Source organism: Oryctolagus cuniculus, chromosome 9 (assembly GCF_964237555.1).
Source record: "Oryctolagus cuniculus chromosome 9, mOryCun1.1, whole genome shotgun sequence".
Taxonomy (NCBI): domain Eukaryota; kingdom Metazoa; phylum Chordata; class Mammalia; order Lagomorpha; family Leporidae; genus Oryctolagus; species Oryctolagus cuniculus.
Window position 1 is genome coordinate 131,351,025 of NC_091440.1, and position 18,811 is coordinate 131,369,835.

An 18,811-nucleotide genomic window follows, 5' to 3' on the forward strand; every position below is an offset into this window, starting at 1 on the left:
TTCGGCTGTTATGACTGCTAATGCTGCTACGAACAAATGCTCAAGACTGGGTGGATGAGACTTCATGTGAACATATGTTTTCAACTCTCTTGGGTACATGCCTAGGAGCAGGAATGCTGGCCCATATGGTAACTCCGTGTTTAACATTCTGAAAGATCGCCAAACTTTGATTCATTCACACTTTTTGATTTTTGATCTTCAACCAGTGGGACTGGTACAGAATAGTCATTTCTTCCTCCTAAGTTAGTAGTAGAAACTGTCAAGCTAAGAATTTTATCAGTTTCAATAGGCATCATCAGAGATGTTTTCCAGTGTAGCAGCGACTTGCAATGAGGATCTGATCAGGAGAAGGCAGACTTTCTACAGCCTTTGCAGAAAGAACAAGAAGGGGTCTGTTCCCCATCCTAAACACTAAAGAAACCACTAGATAGAAGTGGCGTACTCACGCCTTCGTACACCAGCCACACCTCCCAGTGTCTGCGGTCCCCCACCCTCTGGAAGTTAAGGCAGCCCAGGGATGAGCTAGGGCCACACAGTGGGAGCAGAGCAAACAGCGGGGGGCCAGAGTCTGTACTGCAGGAGCTCAGCTCTCCAGCCCTGCTATTACCTAGAGGAAATCTTGAAGACATGCGGTAGGAGGAGCCACCTTCAACTGGCCTGGGCCCCTGGGACATGAGCAGAGTCATGGGTACCTTCAGATTCTGCTGGTTGTTATAATGCTACTTCCTATCTCATCTCAACTGCTATGCAGGCTGAACGTAACTGTGTGTCACTCTGCTAATGAGCTACCTGATACAAATCACCAAGCATTCTGTAATCACAGGAATACACAGCGGCCATTGTTGTGTTGACACACACACGTTCCATGTGTAGGTCACAGAGCCTTACCAAAAAGAGTAACAAATAAAATGAAATAAAATAAAATAGTTTTTCCAGGGGTAGAAGAGGCTCAACGTTGTCATTTGAAAATTCTTTCATCTAAGCCTTATTTTACATCTTCATGATTATGATAACACTGCTGAGTCCCTGGACAGCTGTGTAACACACAGTCCCCTTCCAGACGCGGCAGCCCAGTCCTGCCGGCCTGGTCGGGGTGCTGGTTTCCGTACAGTGCAGCTAATAGGGGCGCTCCCATGACTGACTGCAATGTGGTATTTCAAGGCACAGGGAGGTTAAGGAGTCTCTGGTCAACCTCAGGAATGGGGACCTGGTGGCAACTGTGCTAAGCACTGCACCGGCAGATACTGTGCCAATACTGAATGTGATAGGATCCTTGCGTACCTGGACCCCTCACTGTAAATAGCCCCTATTTTTGTTGAGGAAACTTTCCAGGGGCCAGTGTTGTGGTATAGCTGGTAAAGCCGCCACCTGCAACGTCAGCATCCCATATGTGTGCTGGTTCAACGCTTGGCTGCTCCACAACCTTGCAAATAAGCCTGGGAAAAAGGCGGAAAATGGCCCCACGTCCCCTGGCCCCTGCACCCATGTGGGAGACCCAGAGGAAACTCCTGGCTCCTGGCTTCGACCTGGCGCTGCCCTGGCTGTTGCGGCCATATGGGGAGTGACCCGGCAGATGGAAGATCTCTCTCTGCTGTTGTCCCTCTCTCTCTAACTATTACTTTGAACTAAACACATACATCATACAAATAAGGAAACTTGTCAGAATCAGAAAATAAAAATTATATAGCATCTCGGAATGTCATTAAAAAAAGCAATCAAGAAGGGCTCCCTTCTGTTGACTGGCATGTCCGTATGCACTGTCCACATTTAAGACAAGAGGTTCACAGTGATACTCCCAGCTTCCAACACTGTTGCGGGGCCTGAATCCTTGGCTGAGCCTTTCATAGATTCTGGAAACTAAATTCTTTCCCCTATTTAACAGGTTAATTCAAAGGAAAATAAAGATACCCTTAAGGAAGGAAAATTTTAGTTTCTTAAATTAACTAGTTAATTGTCTCTGCACACATTAGAGGGATTTTATCGACCTGAAAATGTGGTTCAAGAATGCACGTCCTCTGAGCAGCTGATTTGAAGATGGTGAGGATTCATGTAAATTTATGACTTTTAAAATCAGGAAGAAAAATTCAAATAGAACACCTGGTAAGCAGTTAAAAATGATTTCTAAGTTATAAATTTAGAAACGGTAGTCAAAGTTTTGCAGAATTATTTAACTAATGTTTGGAATATCAAAAACTGAAATCTGAGTATCTCTGAGCACCTGCAGTCTCTGTAAATGGGCAATCACATTGTGTTCAACACACTGTCTTATAGCAACAGAAAAACGGGTTGCTGTAAAGTGCTCTCTTGGCTGGCACTGTGGCGAAGCGGGCTAAGCTTCAGCCTAGAGTGCCAGTGTCCCATATGGTCGTGGGTTCGGGTCCCAGCTGTTCCAATCCCGATCCAACTCTATGCTATGGCCTGGGAAAGCAGTGGAAGACGGCCCATGTGTTTGGGCCCCTGTACCCACGTGGGAAACCTAAAAGAAGCTCCTGGCTTCCAGCTTCAGATTAGCTCAGCTCTGGCCGTTGTGGCATTTAGAGAGTGAACCGGCAGATGGAAGACCTCTCTCTCTTTCTCTCTCTCTGTAACTCTGCCTGTCAAATAAATAAATCTTTAAAAAAAAAAAATAGTGCTCTCTTTTGTTTTTACCTGTCTGAGCACTTCTTAAACTCATTTTTGTTAGCTTGCTTGCTTTCATAATTAATTGCTGTTTTACTTAAGTGTTACCCAAGTTTTTTTAATGTGCTTTAAACAATATTTACTTGATGGGGACGGAGAGAGCTCCTGTGCACTGGCTCACTCCCTAAACTCCCTGTGATAGCTTTGGTAGAGTCTGGATGAAGCCAGGAGCCAAGAACTCAGTCCAGACCTGTGGCAGGGACCCAATTGCCTGAGCCACCATCACTGCCTCCTAGGTTCCGCATTAGCCGGAAGCTGGAATTAGGAGTGGAGCTGGGTGCTGCACATAGGTACTGTGATACAGGGCGAAGGGGTCACTGGCAGGCCAGCGCCCACCCTTTTGTGCACTGTTCATCAACTATTAGAAAATTTCAGATCAGGCTTACGGCACTGTAAGTGCATTTCACGGAGGCAACAACAGCCAAAGAAACAATACATTTTACTTTCTCTTGCTTTGCTTGGCCGGTCTTCCCACAGCTGCGTGCCAGGCTTTCTGACTTCCTGGAGCAATGATGAGCACCTATGAACGTGAAGGACAAAATGACCTTTGCTTGGGTGATGAGACAATCAGCCAGCCCCGGGGGAGCCAGCCCAGGAAGACTCCTCTAAGTGATGCCGGTGAATTAAGATGGCTGGAGTCACCCCTGGACAGCACCATGGCCTTCCACGCCAGCCAGCTGTGTTTAGTTTGACCACGTGGTCTCACAGCCAGGCCTTCCCACACCGACACAATTCTACAAGATGCAAGAAACCAATAGCAATGTGGGTCAAAATAGTGCTGCTGGTGTACACGGACCTCTTTTTTAAGGAAAATGTTCACGTTCAGTCGTGCAACTCAATTCCCTAGGCAGAGAACAGCTGTCAAGTCTTCACTTTGTCATCTGAGGGCACAGACACAGTGTCATTCATGCTGTGTACGCATGTCTCACCTATGCTTGCTTCCCCCCTTCAATGTCTGTTTCCACGCTCACCCACCGTGTGTGACACCGACCGTAACAGTGACTCCAAACCAACAAAACCAAATGAACCTGCAATTCAACTTAGATGCTTGCAATCAAAACGATTCTGCTCTTAGGAAAACCAAGGAGGGAACTCGATAAAATACGTTAGGATGATTTTACTTTATCTCAGCTGCTGCACTTCTATTAATGAGGTTCCAAAGGTTGACCTTAAAAGAGGAGGAAATAAATAACTTTTTGGGCAAATGAAAAGAAATGAGCAAAAAATTAAAATCTTCTTTAAACCCCAAATAGATGACAATTCAAAAAAAAAACACAACTTGGAAAAAGAACCTCTAGTTCACTTATGGAGTGAGAACACAGCCACACAGGTATTTTTAGGCCTTTTGGCCTTCGATTGCAATGAATGGCTGTCCATTTCCCAAGGGGCTGTGGTCGCATGCCCTGGCAGCAGGTGCACATGCTGCAGAAGTGCCGAGTGTCAGAATGCAGAGGGCAGAGGGCAGAGGGCAGAGGGCAGAGGGCAAACGCTGGGTTCTGGATAAAGACAGGCCCATCTTTCTCAGTTCAAGCTCAGTGCCACTGTCTACCAAGTATACTGTGACCTCCTCAAAGTCATGTGACTTCCTTCAGCTTCAGCGTCATAGAGACATGCAGGCAACAGCAACATCTACTTCAGTCCTGCTGAAGGAAAAGGACTCTGCGTCTCCCAGCGCGGCGATGGGCACAGTGCTAACGATGTAATAAGGGGGCTGCCAGGACTGTGGCTTTTGAATAGGTGAGCAAACCACACATATTCCAAAATCACTCATTCTGAACACACGTAACAAAAGCAGCAGTCTCATGCTTCCACAGGTCAAGGAAAACAGGACAAATGGGAGTCTAATGAGTTTTTCTCCACCGCCAAGCTGGAGGTCAAACATCTAATACAGCCACGTGCCTGCCACCTGCAAAGCTGACCTGAGCGTTCGCGTGACTGTAAAGTGAAGCAGACCATGAAAGTCAGTGACTTCCTGTTTCATCCACGATTTAAAGCAGCACCACGGATAAGCTCCCTTAAAACTTAGAGCTTCCTGGGCCTACTCTCACAGCAGGGCTTGTCAGTGTCCCACCTTGTATATCTATTCTTACCCTCCTCTTGGCAAGAGAATGCTCATTCTTAACTGGACATATTGTGGTCTCAACTCCCTCTTCCAGACGAATAAAAAAAGACACTTCCCGGTCTCCATGACAACCAGCGATGGCCATGAGACTACCTGCGGCTGGTGATCAGCGTGCATTCCAGGAGGACTTCACGGAGCTGGTTCTGGCTGTGAAGCGTTCGTTGTCTTTCGGATTTTCTTCTTGTAACCTGCTTCGCACTCTGGGTCACCTGGCAACTGTGAGGGATGCTTGGACGGGTACAGCAGAAGGACCCAGTCCCTGGATGTCTGATGACACAGCTCCAGTATCTGGGCCCCAAACTCTCCACCACCAAATTATTTCACCCGAGAGAGAAGCTTCTTGCTGGCTTAAGCCACTGTTACGTGAATATTCTGTTACACACAGGCTGACACAAGTGCTAACATACATTTCTTCAAATGACCTCATTTCCAAATATATTCTGGAAAAGTACCTTCTACCCAAGCTTCAACACCTCTCTAGAGATGACATGTGTGTGGGATCAAAATGTGAATAAGAGGTTTTAAAGACACTGCCTATCACTGATGAGGCTATATATATATATCTCATGCTTTGTTTCCCTAACACCTGGGCACAGTGCACGGTTAAGATTTGTGTGCTGAACGGAAGAACAGGAGTGGCAGAGAGGGCTGGTGTTTGGTCCAGAGTTAAGCCTCTGGTTAGGAGGTTGCATCCCACACTGGAGTGCCTGGCTCTAGCTCCTAACACCAGCTTCCTGCTACTGGAGATCCTTGGAAGCAGTGGTGATAGCTCAAGACGACGGGTCCTTGCCACTCACGTGGGTGACTAGGATAAGTTCCTGTCTCCTGACTTCCGATCCAGCCCTGGTTAAGCTCCTGCCATTGTGGGCGTGTGGGAGAGAATGGAGCAGACAGGAGCTCTTTCCCTCGGTCTCTCCCTGCCTCTAACACTAATATAAACCCAAGAGTCTACCTCCCGGTGTCTCTACGGGCGTTCTACACAAACTGATACAGCCATCTCTCCTGAGTCGCTGTCCAGTGGTGAATGAGGCCAGTTCCTTCAAATTACTCACATACCGAAAGAGGTGGCCTGAAGGTCTCCCTGAGTTAATGTGTCACCTCATTAGGCTCGCCTACCGCGGAGTGCTGAGCCCACAGGGCCTGGCGCTGCCTCTGGGCGAGACCAGAGCCCGGAAGGACAAGGACATGGTCGCCATGACTTGCCAAGGTCATTCTGCGTTCTGAGTCCCTGCTTCTGAGTGGCTCCTGGCACTCCATCTTCTGTCTAACGGGGCAACTGAGCTGTTTGGCTTCTTTCTCAGGCTACTACTTCTGTTTCTCCGATTTCTCTCTGACAGGATAATCTCCCAGTTTGTCTCCAGCGGAATCTCACAGATCCATGTTTATCTGAGTTTCTTTTAGGAGTGCATTGCTTCGCCTCTTCTGGCACTGGTTCGATTTGTTGCTTTTATCTTTTAATACTTGAATCTTCAAAGACCGTGCAGACCCTAGGGTGACTCCTGATTTGTATGTCTACTACTCTGACTTTTCTCCCAGTTAGACTCAGGGCTCTGCTGAATTTTAAAAAAATATTAATTCACAGTGGTGTTTTTTCCTTCTGTTTTTGTTATTGGTGTCTATCGTTTTAGTGTAATCTTGCAGTTAAACATCTTTGGATTCTATGTCTTTCCACTTTGGAAGTGGAATTCCAGTTGCACTCAAGTCCTCCTGCTTCGGCACCCAGGCTGACCCCGGCCTAGAGGGCGATGCTCTCCCCTGGCCTCAGCGCCCGGCCAGCACCTGACTGCTCAGCCACGGGCACACTCCACAGCAAGCTGGAAGTCACTGGGCTTCTCAGGAGGAAGCTGCTGGAACTACAAGAGTTCCTGCCTTAATATCTACTCAGGTGAACGGCTTTTAAAGATACTGAGCAGGGCCAGCGCTGTGGCTTGGCGGGTTGGAGACCTGGCCTGCAGTGCTGGCATCCCATACGGGTGCCAGTTTGAGTCCCAGCTGCTCCACTACCGATCCAGCTCTCTGTTGCAGCCTGAGGAAGGAGTAGAAGACGGCCCAGGTCCTTGGGCCCCTGCACCCATGTGGGAGACCCAGAAGAAGCTCCTGGCTCCTGGTTTCAGAAGAGCTCAGCTCTGGCCACTGTGGTCATTTGGAGAGTAAACCAGCAGATGGAAGACCTCTCTCTCTCTCTCTCTCTGGCTCTACCTCTCTAACTCTGTCTTTCAAATAAATAAAATACATCTTTTAAAAAAATACTGAGCTTGTCCACTGCACTGGCATATTTTCCAAAATTTTAGTACAAAGCAAGAAACAAGGCAGCGTCTAGATATTCATAAGCTCAGTGCAGGACTGCTCTGGTTCTTAGTTCATGTAAGGGACGGCAACTCTGGCACACGTTCCAATTCCAAACACACTATGCAGGAGCATTAATTCAGGATGTCTGCATCCTGAAGTCTGTTCTAATCACACGTAACAAGCCACACAGACATGCAGTCACATACTGTGTAACAGGAAGTGGCGGCAGCAGACTCACACCCCGCCAACAGCAAACGCGCTCACTGCCAGAACCGCTCCGTCACTTGTTTATTCACGGTACAGCACACACGTGTGCAGCATACACGGAGGACTTCAAACGTTCATGGAAAACAGAAAGGATCAGCTCATTTCTGTGCAATTAAAAAATCATGTATTGGCCAGTGCCGCGGCTCAACAAGCTAATCCTCTGCCTGCAGCGCCGGCACACCGGGTTCTAGTCCCGGTCGGGGCGCCGGAGTCTGTCCCGGTTGCCCCTCTTCCAGGCCAGCTCTCTGCTGTGGCCAGGGAGTGCAGTGGAGGATGGCCCAAGTACTTGGGCCCTGCACCCCATGGGAGACCAGGAGAAGCACCTGGCTCCTGCCTTCGGATCAGCGCGGTGTGCCGGCCACAGCGGCCATTGGGGGGTGAACCAACGGCAAAGGAAGACCTTTCTCTCTGTCTCTCTCTCACTGTCCACTCTGCCTGTCAAAAAAAAAATTAAAAAAATCCATGTATAGCTTTTTCTTAATATGCATTTTCATGAACTTTTTGAAGAACTCTCACATAAGGATAATGTACATTACTGCCAATTTTGATTACACAAGTCAGTATTTATTGCTTTGGGAGGTGAATTACTGTATTCAATTCTAAATGTTTATTATACTGCTATAGAGTTTTCTGAAGATTTCTAGTGCTGTTACTTACCAATCTTATAATAAAAATGAAAAATCAGGAAGAACTAACATTACACTCCACAGAGTTGAACATTTCTGCAAAACAACTAACCATTTAAATATTCCAGTAGCTTCAAAAACTAAATAACTAGAAAATGCTGATAAGTTCTATGAAGCAATTATATTCCTGATTTCTAAGACAAATCAGCACATAAAAATCATACTAAGCTTAAGGAAAATTTTTTAAAAAAGAGCAGAATGAAAATTAAAAAAAAAAACACAACTTATAGGTTGGCACTGTGGCATAGTAGATAAAGCCACCACCAGTATCCCATATGGGTGCTGACCCCGCTACTCCACTTCTGAATCAGCTCCCTGCTAATGTACGTGGGAAGGCAGAGGAAAATGGCCCCGAAGCTTGGGCCGCTGCCACCACATGGGAGACCTCGAAGACTCTCCTGGCTACTGGCTTTGGCATAGCCCAGCCCTGACCATGGTGGCCATCTGGGGAGTGAACCAGCTGATGGAAGATCTCTCTCTCTCTCTCTCTCTCTCTCCCCCCTTGCTCTTTTACTCTTTTTCTCCCTCTCTCTTACTCTTTCAAATAAATAAATAAATTAAAAAAAAAACTTACAGAAATTAAATCCTGACATTCAATCAGGCTACTGGCAGCAACTTTATTTTTGATATCTATAATTACACAAATGAGCCATCTATTTTTTTCTGAGTTTAAAGGTTAGGGATTTTTATTAGTTTCCTTGCAAGCTGGCCTTATGTAGAATCTAACTTCAAAAACCTCTCTTTCAGGATGAAATCACCAACCAGCAACGCTAACCGCCCGGAGGTTCCTGGCTTCCACTGCCTGTTAACTGCAGAGCAGCGGCACACGCGGCCGCCTACCCGCTGCACCGCACGCAGCAAGAGAACAGGAGGGCTCTGCACCACCAGCTGCCTGATACCAGGGAAGATTCAAGACAGGCTGCGTTTTGAGCCATTGATCCCCGCACAGTAAAATTTCAAACTCTCATGCAGTTTAAAAGTAAGTTTTCAGGGGCGGGTGTTCGGCCTAGCATTTAAGACGTCCATGAACCATGTTGTAGAGCCTGGGTGATTCCCAGCGCTGGCTCCTGACTCCAGCTTCCTGCTGATGCAGACTCTGGGAGCAGCACTGATGGCTCAACCAACTGGGCTCCTGTCACCTCACACGGGAGACCTGGGCTGTGTTCTTGGCTGTTGCTGAGCTGGGCCGAGCTCCAGTCGGTGTGAGCATTTGGGGACTGAAACGGTGTGTGTGTGTGTGTGTGTGTGTGTGTGTGGTTTCTCATTCTGTCTCTGGAATCAATGAAGAAATAAATAATAAATAGTTTGCAAACATTTGCCTTCCATAAATGACACAATTGTCTATTTCACTGTGTCGAGAATGAAGAACAGTGACACTCTTTACTGCTGTGCTAACATACGTATTAGAGGTTACAGTGTAGAAGTGTCTCCATTTTCTACAAATACAAACTTTACCTATCATTTACACCCAGCATGCCAGAGTAATACAGTGTCGGAAAAAATCCTGGAATCTGTTCCCAATCCAGGCAGAGTGTGTTTCTGAAAGTGTCACATGGGTGTTTGAGAATCTGGGTATAACACGTCAGGCTGTCACCACGGATCTGACACTATGTACAATGATTGCGTAAAATCACTCTCGGTGCATAATCGCATCTTGATGGGAAATTCCGTCACCTGAGGGACAAATGGAAATGACCCTGTCCCTGGGACAGTTCTGGGAGACTGGTCGAACAGCCCCACGTGGGGCTAAGGTCTCTTACTGTCACCACGTCCACTGTGACGGCAATCATGTGCAAGTCAGACTAAAATCCACAGCGGAACAAGAACACACAGCACTGACCAGATCCCAGCGGAAGACAAACGCCTACGAATTCCCGGGCTGCCGGACATCTGTGTGTTGCCTTAGGATAAAGGGGACCTGGTCTGTTGAACGGGCCTCAGAGGAGCTGGCAGGCCTGCGATGGACGGGGCCACCACGGGGCCCTTCTCCTCGGGAGGTAATTCAGGGTCAGGTGTCTTGTGCACTTGGAGCACGAGTTCGGCTCACAGACAGCAGTGCAGGGCAAGAGGCTCAGCCGCTGTGTCCCCTGAGCTCAAGAACCACTCCTACTTCTTGGAAAACAAAGAAATCCTGCCTTAGTGACAGACGGCAGAAAAACACAACAGACCAAAAGCTCATCTTGGTGACAGATGGCAGAAACAGCGTGGGCGTCCAGATGCTGTTTGCTGCGATCTTGGAAAAAGAACACTACCTGTGCCTGCTTTCCGCTGTCAGAGTCCCCAGGCGTCTAACATTTCTTTCTGAAAACACTCAGAGGGAGACCTGGCAGAGTGAAGGGAGTCGCCTCTAATTTGCCAGGCTCCTCCGACGGGATTCATAGAGGCAATGCTTGCACTTCTGAGCCGGGCATCGCTTTCTTTCTCTAAATGATCGCCCTGAACGCTGGGAAGAGTTTCCTGCAGGCCACTCCGCCACACGCTTGATCGAGGCACCTGCTGTGCACCTGTGGAGCAGGTGAGGTGACTGGGAGCGACTTGACTGGAGGCACTTTTGTCATCTACACATGTGTTGTTATCTGTTCAAGAACTGGAACTTCATTTCCGTTACAGCATCACCTCTGACCACAAAGAGTTTCCATGTTAGTCCAGGAAGAGTCCATTTCTTTAGATGGGGCAGAGTCTCCTCAGGTGTCTCTGGTTCTAACGGTCTTCCCATTTGGCACTTGATTTTCAGTGACACAAACACCAGGTGCTGGCACACCTGGCACTTCAACATGGCAGCCTTCACAGCCCTTCCCCGGCTTCCTGGGTCACCGGTACTCACGAATGCGGATGCCACTGGCACTCATTCACAGAGAGGCCGTTAGTGAGACCACAGGAGGGAGGCACACAGGACAAAGCAGCCCTCGGACTTACGGTCCCATCACTCCACGCAACTTCAAAGCTCCTGGAACCCGAGTTTTCACATCCAGAAAACTGAATGACATCCAGGCCCCACATCGATGTCTGCATGTGACTCTCTGTACAGACCCTGGAGGCAGCAACCACAACTCAAGTAACTGGGCTCCTGCCACCCAGAGAGGAGACCCGAGGGAGTTAGCTCCCAGCTATGCTCTGGCCCAGCCCCAGCTCCAGCTCCAGACATGTGCCAGTGCACCCACATACAATATTAACGCAATCTTGTATACTAGTAGTTTATCCCTCCTAGGAAAGTATACAGGTGCTATGCGATAACATTTACCAAGAATGTGGAACGATACCTGCACTAACAGGCTACTGCATTTCTACTCTGATAACATTTATTTCACGCCACTAAAACACTGCTGCACAAGGGGCCCAGAATGGGGCTGCTGTTGCAGCGTCCTGTGGGAGGCCTTCTGGGGCGGCCCCAGGAGCAGAGACCAAGCCAGGCCGTGCTCTGGGACGCCCCCAGCCTCTGCTGTTGCAGCCACCCTGTGTGAGGCCTTCTGTGGTGGCCCCGGGAGCAGAGAACCCAGCCAAGCTGTGCTCTGGGACGCCCCCAGCCTCCGTTACACTGTTTCACAATTATTTATTTGCATTTAGCTCCCTCACAGCGGTGAGCTCCATCAGGACTAAGGCTTCTTCTTCTTTTTTTTTTTTTCCTTTAAACTCAATGTTCCCTGACGTATTGCAATTCTCAAGAATGCCGATTACAAGAATGACCTGAGTACAAATGTCTGTAAGTACTTTTCCTAAAGCACTGTACATTTTCATTTGCTAACCTCGGTGGAAGTATACACCCGTCCAATGCCGGCTGTTAGGGAACCCTGCCTTCACGTTTCCAGTCTTGTCACGGATGCGCTAGAGAGCCGAGCCTCTGTGGGGGTGCCACTGGGACTTGTCTCCCCAAAACGCAGGCCAGGTTCAAACTCTGATGTTGTGATTCTGATGGCTGACGGATCAAAGGCAGAAACCTGATCTAACCGTGGAGGCGAGGAGGTGGGGCTTCAGGTCACTGAGGGCGTGCCCTTGGAGGGTGTTTCTCTTGAGAGGGATGGTTGCTTGAGTTCACGTTCTGCCTAGCTCCTCTCTCTCTCCCTGCCTCTCTCTCTCTCTCTCTTTCCTGGCTCGCCCTGTGTACATTATACCACACTCACCATGGTCAGCTTCCTCCGATGCCACAGATCATGGCTGTCCAATCCCGAGCTGTAACCTCCCGGATGGAAGCTGAAATCAACCCTGTCTTTCCCAAGAAGCTCCTCTCTGCCATTTTAGCCAAAGGAACAAAAAGCACACTAATGCACCCTTGATGGTGCGGTCCAAGAGACACGGGTCGTACTATCTCGCTGCTTGTTTACCAATACTAGGAGAACCGATTCTGTCACCACCATGCACTGGTCTGACAGCTCGCCCAAACATCAGATGCAAGGTAGCCTGGCCCACGCTTGGAGATCCCAGGGCCTGGGTGGTCACTGCTGTACACAAGCCCTGCAGAAGGCGCCACTGTCACGTGGGAGCCGTGATGAGGAGTAAACATCAAGGAGACAAAGCTCAGAAATCACCTCCTCTCTGACCACACCAGCTACTGCCAAATCTTCTAAAATCTAAGCTTAAATTCTAGGATTAAAATTAAATCAAAAATTCCCCTGGCCAGTACCACCTACCTTCTGTCTAAACCAACACCACACTCATCTAGCCACTCACATACCCAAACGGCCAAAATAATGGTTTTCAGCATCACTTTCAATGAAGATTCTTAAACTATTTTTTAAATGTCTTTTTAAATAGATTATTTATTTGAAAGTCAGTGTTACACACAGAGAGGGAGGAAAGGAAGGAGGGGGAGTGGGAGAGGGACACACACACACACATGTAGAGAGAGAGAGAGAGAGAGAAAGACAGAGAGAGAGAGAGAGAGAGAGGGAGAGAGAGGGAGGGAGGGAGGGAGGGAGGGGGAGAGACAGAGAGTCAGTCTCCATCCACTGGTTCACTCCCCAGCTAACTGCAGCCTCCGGGGCTGAGCTAGGCTGAAGCTAGGAGCAAGGATCTTCTTCGTCTCCATATGGGTAGCAAGGCCCTACCACCTGGGTCATCTTCCCCTGCTTTTCCCAGGGCATTGGAAGAGAACTGGGAGGGGAGTGGAGCAGCCAGGATATGAACCTGCGCCCATGGGATGGGCGTGCGGGCATCACAGGTGGCAGCTTAAGTCGCTATGCCACAATACCGCCCCAAATGGTCTTAACCAGGTTCTATGCTTTGTTGTTTTTAATGTGTCAGGCAATGGTGATGGTTCAGTTATTTCAGTTCCTGACACCTACGTGGGACACCTGGATTGAGTTCCTGGCTCCCAGCTTTGGCTTGTCTCAGTCCTGGCTTTGTGGGTGTTTGAGGTATAAATCAGTAATGGGTGATGTCTGTCTGTCTCTTGAATGAATGAATAATTTTCTTCCTCAGGTGTCAAATTCAGCACTGGGCATTTAAGTGCTAGCAAAAGTTATGGAGATAACGTCACATGGCAAGATACCATGAATTTTTTTGGATTCAACTCTTATTTTCCCTATCTACCAATTTATATACATTTATCCTCATCTGAAACATTTCTGAATATATTAGCCAATAATTAAATTTTTCATCGGAGTTCTGTAACTGTTAACATCAAGATGGTTGATTGTCTTATACAATCAACCCAGAAATCAACATAGATGATCAGTAGGCAAAATAATTTTTAACAGAATGCAGTTTTAATGCAAACTATATTAATAGTCAAGTGGCTAAGAACTACCAGAAACACACACAATATCAAATTTGAGGGGAAAATAGTGGCTAGTAAGGCTTTGCATGTTTCTAAGGCTATATGAATGATTTCTGATAGAATCTGTCAGCCTTATACCACCCACATCAACGCTGTGTGTTAAGCCACACAAGGCCACGCAGAGAGTAAAAGCAAAGTGCAGTGAACGGTGGCTCACTGTAACTGGGAGTGAGCTCGCGTGTCCCAGGTAACGAGGAGCACGCCACTCCCCTGCCCTGTGTGCCGGCCTCCCCACGGAGCCCCGTGAGTCCGTGGGGATGCCTGCGACTCCCTCTGCAGACGAAGATGTAAAGACATCACCACACAGAGGGAGAGGCCTCTTGTTTATCCGTCTACTCTCGGCTTAACAGAGTTTAAGGAGGAGAGACAAGGAGAGCAGGAAGCCGGCAGCTTGAGCAACACCGAAGCACACCGCAGTGGTTCTGGATGGATGCCCGGCACCACCAGGGCGCGGTTCTACCCTGCACTCCCGTATCCTGGTGAGGCCGGCCTCAGGGAAGGAAAGACGGACAGTCACTGAGAAACAGTAACAGGAAAAAGTACGAGGGACCAGAAGCACAGGCCCTGTCGTCAACTTCTACTCTAACACGGGAAGACCTATACTGAGGGGGGCCGGCACCAGGCTTCAGGAAGTCACTGAAGCAGCCTAACTCTCCAAGTCATCTTCTCTGACAACCTTCGCCCTGGTCCAGGGCAACAAGGACACGGGCCGAGCAAAGGCAACAGAGTGGCTACAGCATCCATCTCCTCCTAACAAGGCCTGAAGAACTGCGTGAGCTACAAGAGGATGGGAAAGTGGGGCCCAGACTAGGGCAGCTCGAAGCACACGCAGGGAGGGAACACAGCACGGGAAAGGAACATGCTGTACGTGGGCCTCAGGTTCCCTCGGTGTGACACAGGAGGCTGGCACTGGGTTCCACCACAGGTCTAGCAGTGCCCAGTGTGGGCAGAAGGCAGGGCCAGCGGAGGGGTGAACTACCGGTGGGGCTGCAAGGGCAGCTCGAGTCTTCATAAATATCTCACCTACGGACCAGATGTCACCCCTGTCCATGGCCTTGCTTACCATATGCAGGTGAGAATCCTCCGCTCCAGAGCTTTCCTTCAAGTGGAGGGTCATATGCCAATCCCCACTCCCCAGACACCTAAGATTCCATGCTTCTAAGACTGCCAGCACAGTCTTGCCTCATGTAATGACCAACCACATTTCTGTGACGTAATCTATGATCTGTTCTGTCTCAGTGCTCACAGTGAAACTGGGAATCGCTCTACAGAACCAACACGTAAAAGGTGGTGCATTGTTATACAACAGTAATGAACTTGCTGAGAAACAGATGAAGAAAGCATTCCTCTTCACAACAGCTCAAAACAAACAAACAAACAACAAAACAAACAACAAGCCCCACAGGAATAAAGTGAACCAGGGAAGTGGCTGATTTCTGTATCGAAAATGGCAAAACAAAAACACTGAAGAATGAAACTGAAGAGAACACACACAAAAATGAAAAAACCTTCCATGTTCATGGAATTGAAGAATCAATACTGTTAGAATGTCCACAGACTCAAAATAATTTACAGATTCAACACAATTCTCATCAAATGAAAATGGCATTTTCAGAGAAATAATGCAAAAAAAAAAATCCTAAAATTCATTTGGAACCTCAAAAGCCACTAGAGAGATGACATAATCTTGAGCAAAATATACAAAGCTGGAGATATTACAATACTGACCTCAAAACATACTGCAAAGCTGCAGTAATCAAAACAACATAGTACTAGCATAAAAATGAACACACACAACAAAGGAAGATAACAAAAACCCGGAGATATACCCACTCATCTACAACCAAAAGATCTTCGACAATGGTGCCAAAAGTCATGTTCTGCAAAAGAATAGTTTCTACAATAAATGGCTGCAGAAGAACCGATATTGACACACAGAAGAACTAAACTGGACACACTGTCCAGCAGCCCCGTCCCTACCCCCAGCTCCCCGGCCACGTCTCACCATCTACAAAAACCCCAGAGGCTGGCACCATGGTGCAGGGGGTCAAGCTGCTGCTTGCCATGCTGGCATTCCCTATCACAGCGCCGGTTCCACTTCTGTCTGCTCTGCTTCTGATCCTGCTCCCCACTAAGGTGCCTGAGAAGGCACTGGAGGATGGTGCAAGGACTTGGGCCCCTGCCACCCTCCTTGGAGACATGCATGAAATTACGGGCTCCTAGCTTCAGCCTGGCCCAGCCCAGCAGACAGTAGATTTTTGTCTCTGTGCCTCTCCCTCTCTATCTCTCTGTCACTTTGCCTTTCAAATAAGTGAATACATTTAAAAAAATTTTTAAATATAAAACTGAAATTTCCAGAAGAAAACACAGGTGAAACATTGAAGATAATAGTTTAGACAATGATTTTTTGAATAAGGCCCCAAAAGTACAAGCAACAAAAGCTTAAGTAGGCAAATGGGATTTTTTTTTTTTTTTACAGGCAGAGTGGACAGTGAGAGAGAGAGACAGAGAGAAAGGTCTTCCTTTGCCGTTGGTTCACCCTCCAATGGCCGCTGAGGCCAGCGCACTGCGGCTGGTGCACCGTGCCTATCCAAAGGCAGGAGCCAGGTGCTTCTCCTGGTCTCCCATGGGGTGCAGGGCCCAAGGACTTGGGCCATCCTCCACTGCACTCCCGGGCCAGAGGAGAGAGCTGGCCTGGAAGAGGGGCAACCGGGACAGAATCCAGCACCCTGACCGGGACTAGAACCCGTTGTGCTGGCGCCGCTAGGTGGAGGATTAGCCTATTGAGCCACGGTGCCAGCCGGCAAATGGGATCTTATCAATGGAAAAATCTTCTGCACACTGAAGGGAAAAATCAATAGAGTGAAGAGATAATAGGCAAACTGTCACCTCTCCATATGACAAGGGATTGACATCGAGAATGTACAAGGAACTCAAGAAACCCAACAACAGAAAAACAAATGCTATGATTTGAAAAATGAACAAATGATCTGACTATATATTTCTCAACAGATATACAAATGATCAAGAATGAAATGAAAAAGTGCTCAACATCATGAATCATCAAGGAAATGTGAATAAAAACAGTAACAGAGAAGAGTTACAACAGCTGTTAGCAGGAAAAGATAAATGCTGGCAGATATGTGGAGATTAGGCGCTCTTATACCTGTGCATGTGTGTGTGTGTTTGTGTGTGCACGCACGCACACACGCACTAGGGGATGGGAGGTAGGAAACCGGTACAGTCATTACGTAGAACCGTTTGAAGGTTCCTAAAAAACTAAGTATCATATGATCCATCCATCTCACTACTGGGTAAGTTTGCAAAGGAAATGAAGTCAGTGTATTAAACAAATATTTCACCTCTGTGTTTCTTGCTGCACTATGTACAACGGTCAAGACACAGACTGACTCAACCAAGGTGTACAATGACAGATGACGGATTAGAGAGGCTGCAGTGTCTACGCAGATGCACAGTGGAACACTTCTTAGCCATAAAGATGGTTGGAGTCCTGTCATCTGAGTAGCATCTCTACTCATCTCACCAACTTGACAAGAGCTTAAATGCAAAGCCAAAGGGTGCCAGCTGCTTCAGCAAGGGGAACCTAATGGAATCTCACCTGTATCTTGTACAAGTGGTGTTCTGGCCTGAGGGAGCCGCTGGTCTGAAAGTGATGCGTGGGGAGACCTGAGCTGACAGCAGAAACCCCAAGGCCAGAATGACGAGTGCCACGGTGGTGCCTGCAGGACAAAGAAAAGACAAAGTGCCCATCAGCGAGAGTCGTCAACATTCTTCCCAAGCAGAAGGGATCTGGTGAAACACACCTCTGAAAAACACAGCCTCAAGTGTCTTCACTGGGTTAAAAATGTCTTAATGGACAAACAAATGAGGAAAAGTCACAAGCATATTCGTCGTGACGCACAATGAGAGTGAAGCTCCAGTCACACATACGTGGTAGTCAAGCAGTAAATCGGTAACGATTCTCTAATGAAAGAGAAAACACCCAGGATGGCTGACAATCTCAAAATCAATCAGCGTAACCAACATTATTGAGTGTCTAACACATCAGGAAGTATCGGAGGGGGCAGATTTATTGGAAGGGCTCCTTGCAGTGCCAAGAAAATTGTTCTAATGACATTCTATCATGTGAGACCTAAATAAGTAAAAAGCAACTATTGATTACTTCTACAGCAGATGAAAGCGTTCTCATTACAGAATGAACGGAGTTTTCAGCCAAGTCATTAAGGTGCCAGGAGAGACAGGACATGTGTATTCTTTTGTCTTTCCTGTTGGGGTTCGGAAGTGGATTTCTGATCTTTGATTTTAACCAACAGGAATGCTAAGGGCTGCTGTTGTGGCATGGCAGGCAAAGCCACTGCCTAAAATGGCGGCATTCCACATGGACAGCAGCTGCTCCACTTCCAGTCCGGCTCCCTGCTGATGGCCTGAGAGAAGCTGTGCAAAATGGTATAAGTGCTTGGGCTCTTTGACCCCAAATGAGAGACCTGGAAGAAGCTCCTGGCTTCAGCTGGGTCCCACTCTAACTACTGCAGCCATTTGGGGAGTAAACCAATGGATGGAAGATTCTCTCTCTCTCTCTCTCTCTCTCTCTCACTGTAACTCTTAGATGGTCAGAAAGAAAGTTTTCAAACTTCTGACCACAGTTCCAGCCACAGACACCCTATGGATAGACAAAGAACGTTGTGAGAGGAAAAGACAAAGAGAATCTGGCATATTACTTTGTGTTATCTATCTTAATGGAACGTGTGTAAATTAGGGAGTTTAGGCAAGCATTAAGATGAAGGAGATGTGTCGCCGTGGGGTTCGGGTGCCTCTGGAAGGTCAAGGTGAGGTCCTGGTGCTGCAGTTTCTTGACTTCGGGATCTTGGGCAGGGCCTTTGCAAAACCAAATTTTAGCCCCTGTACAACTGTGCATAGCGAAACGCTCATCTTAAAGCACCCCAGTGCAATGGAAATAAAATGCACGTGAAAGAG

General features: G+C 47.8%; 1 protein-coding gene across 4 annotated transcripts in view; it reads right to left on the minus strand.

The window, feature by feature from the left end:
- Positions 1–18,811, minus strand: part of SLC2A13 (solute carrier family 2 member 13) — a 342,499-nt gene that overhangs the window by 57,733 nt on the left and 265,955 nt on the right. For 3 of the 4 annotated variants that reach the window (XM_051850398.2, XM_051850399.2, XM_051850400.2), the window contains exon 6: positions 17,436–17,556. The exons of the other annotated variant lie outside the window; for it this stretch is intronic. In XM_051850398.2, coding sequence (XP_051706358.2) covers positions 17,436–17,556 — 121 coding nt within the window. The remainder of the gene's footprint in view (positions 1–17,435; positions 17,557–18,811) is intronic. 4 annotated transcript variants of the gene reach the window in all.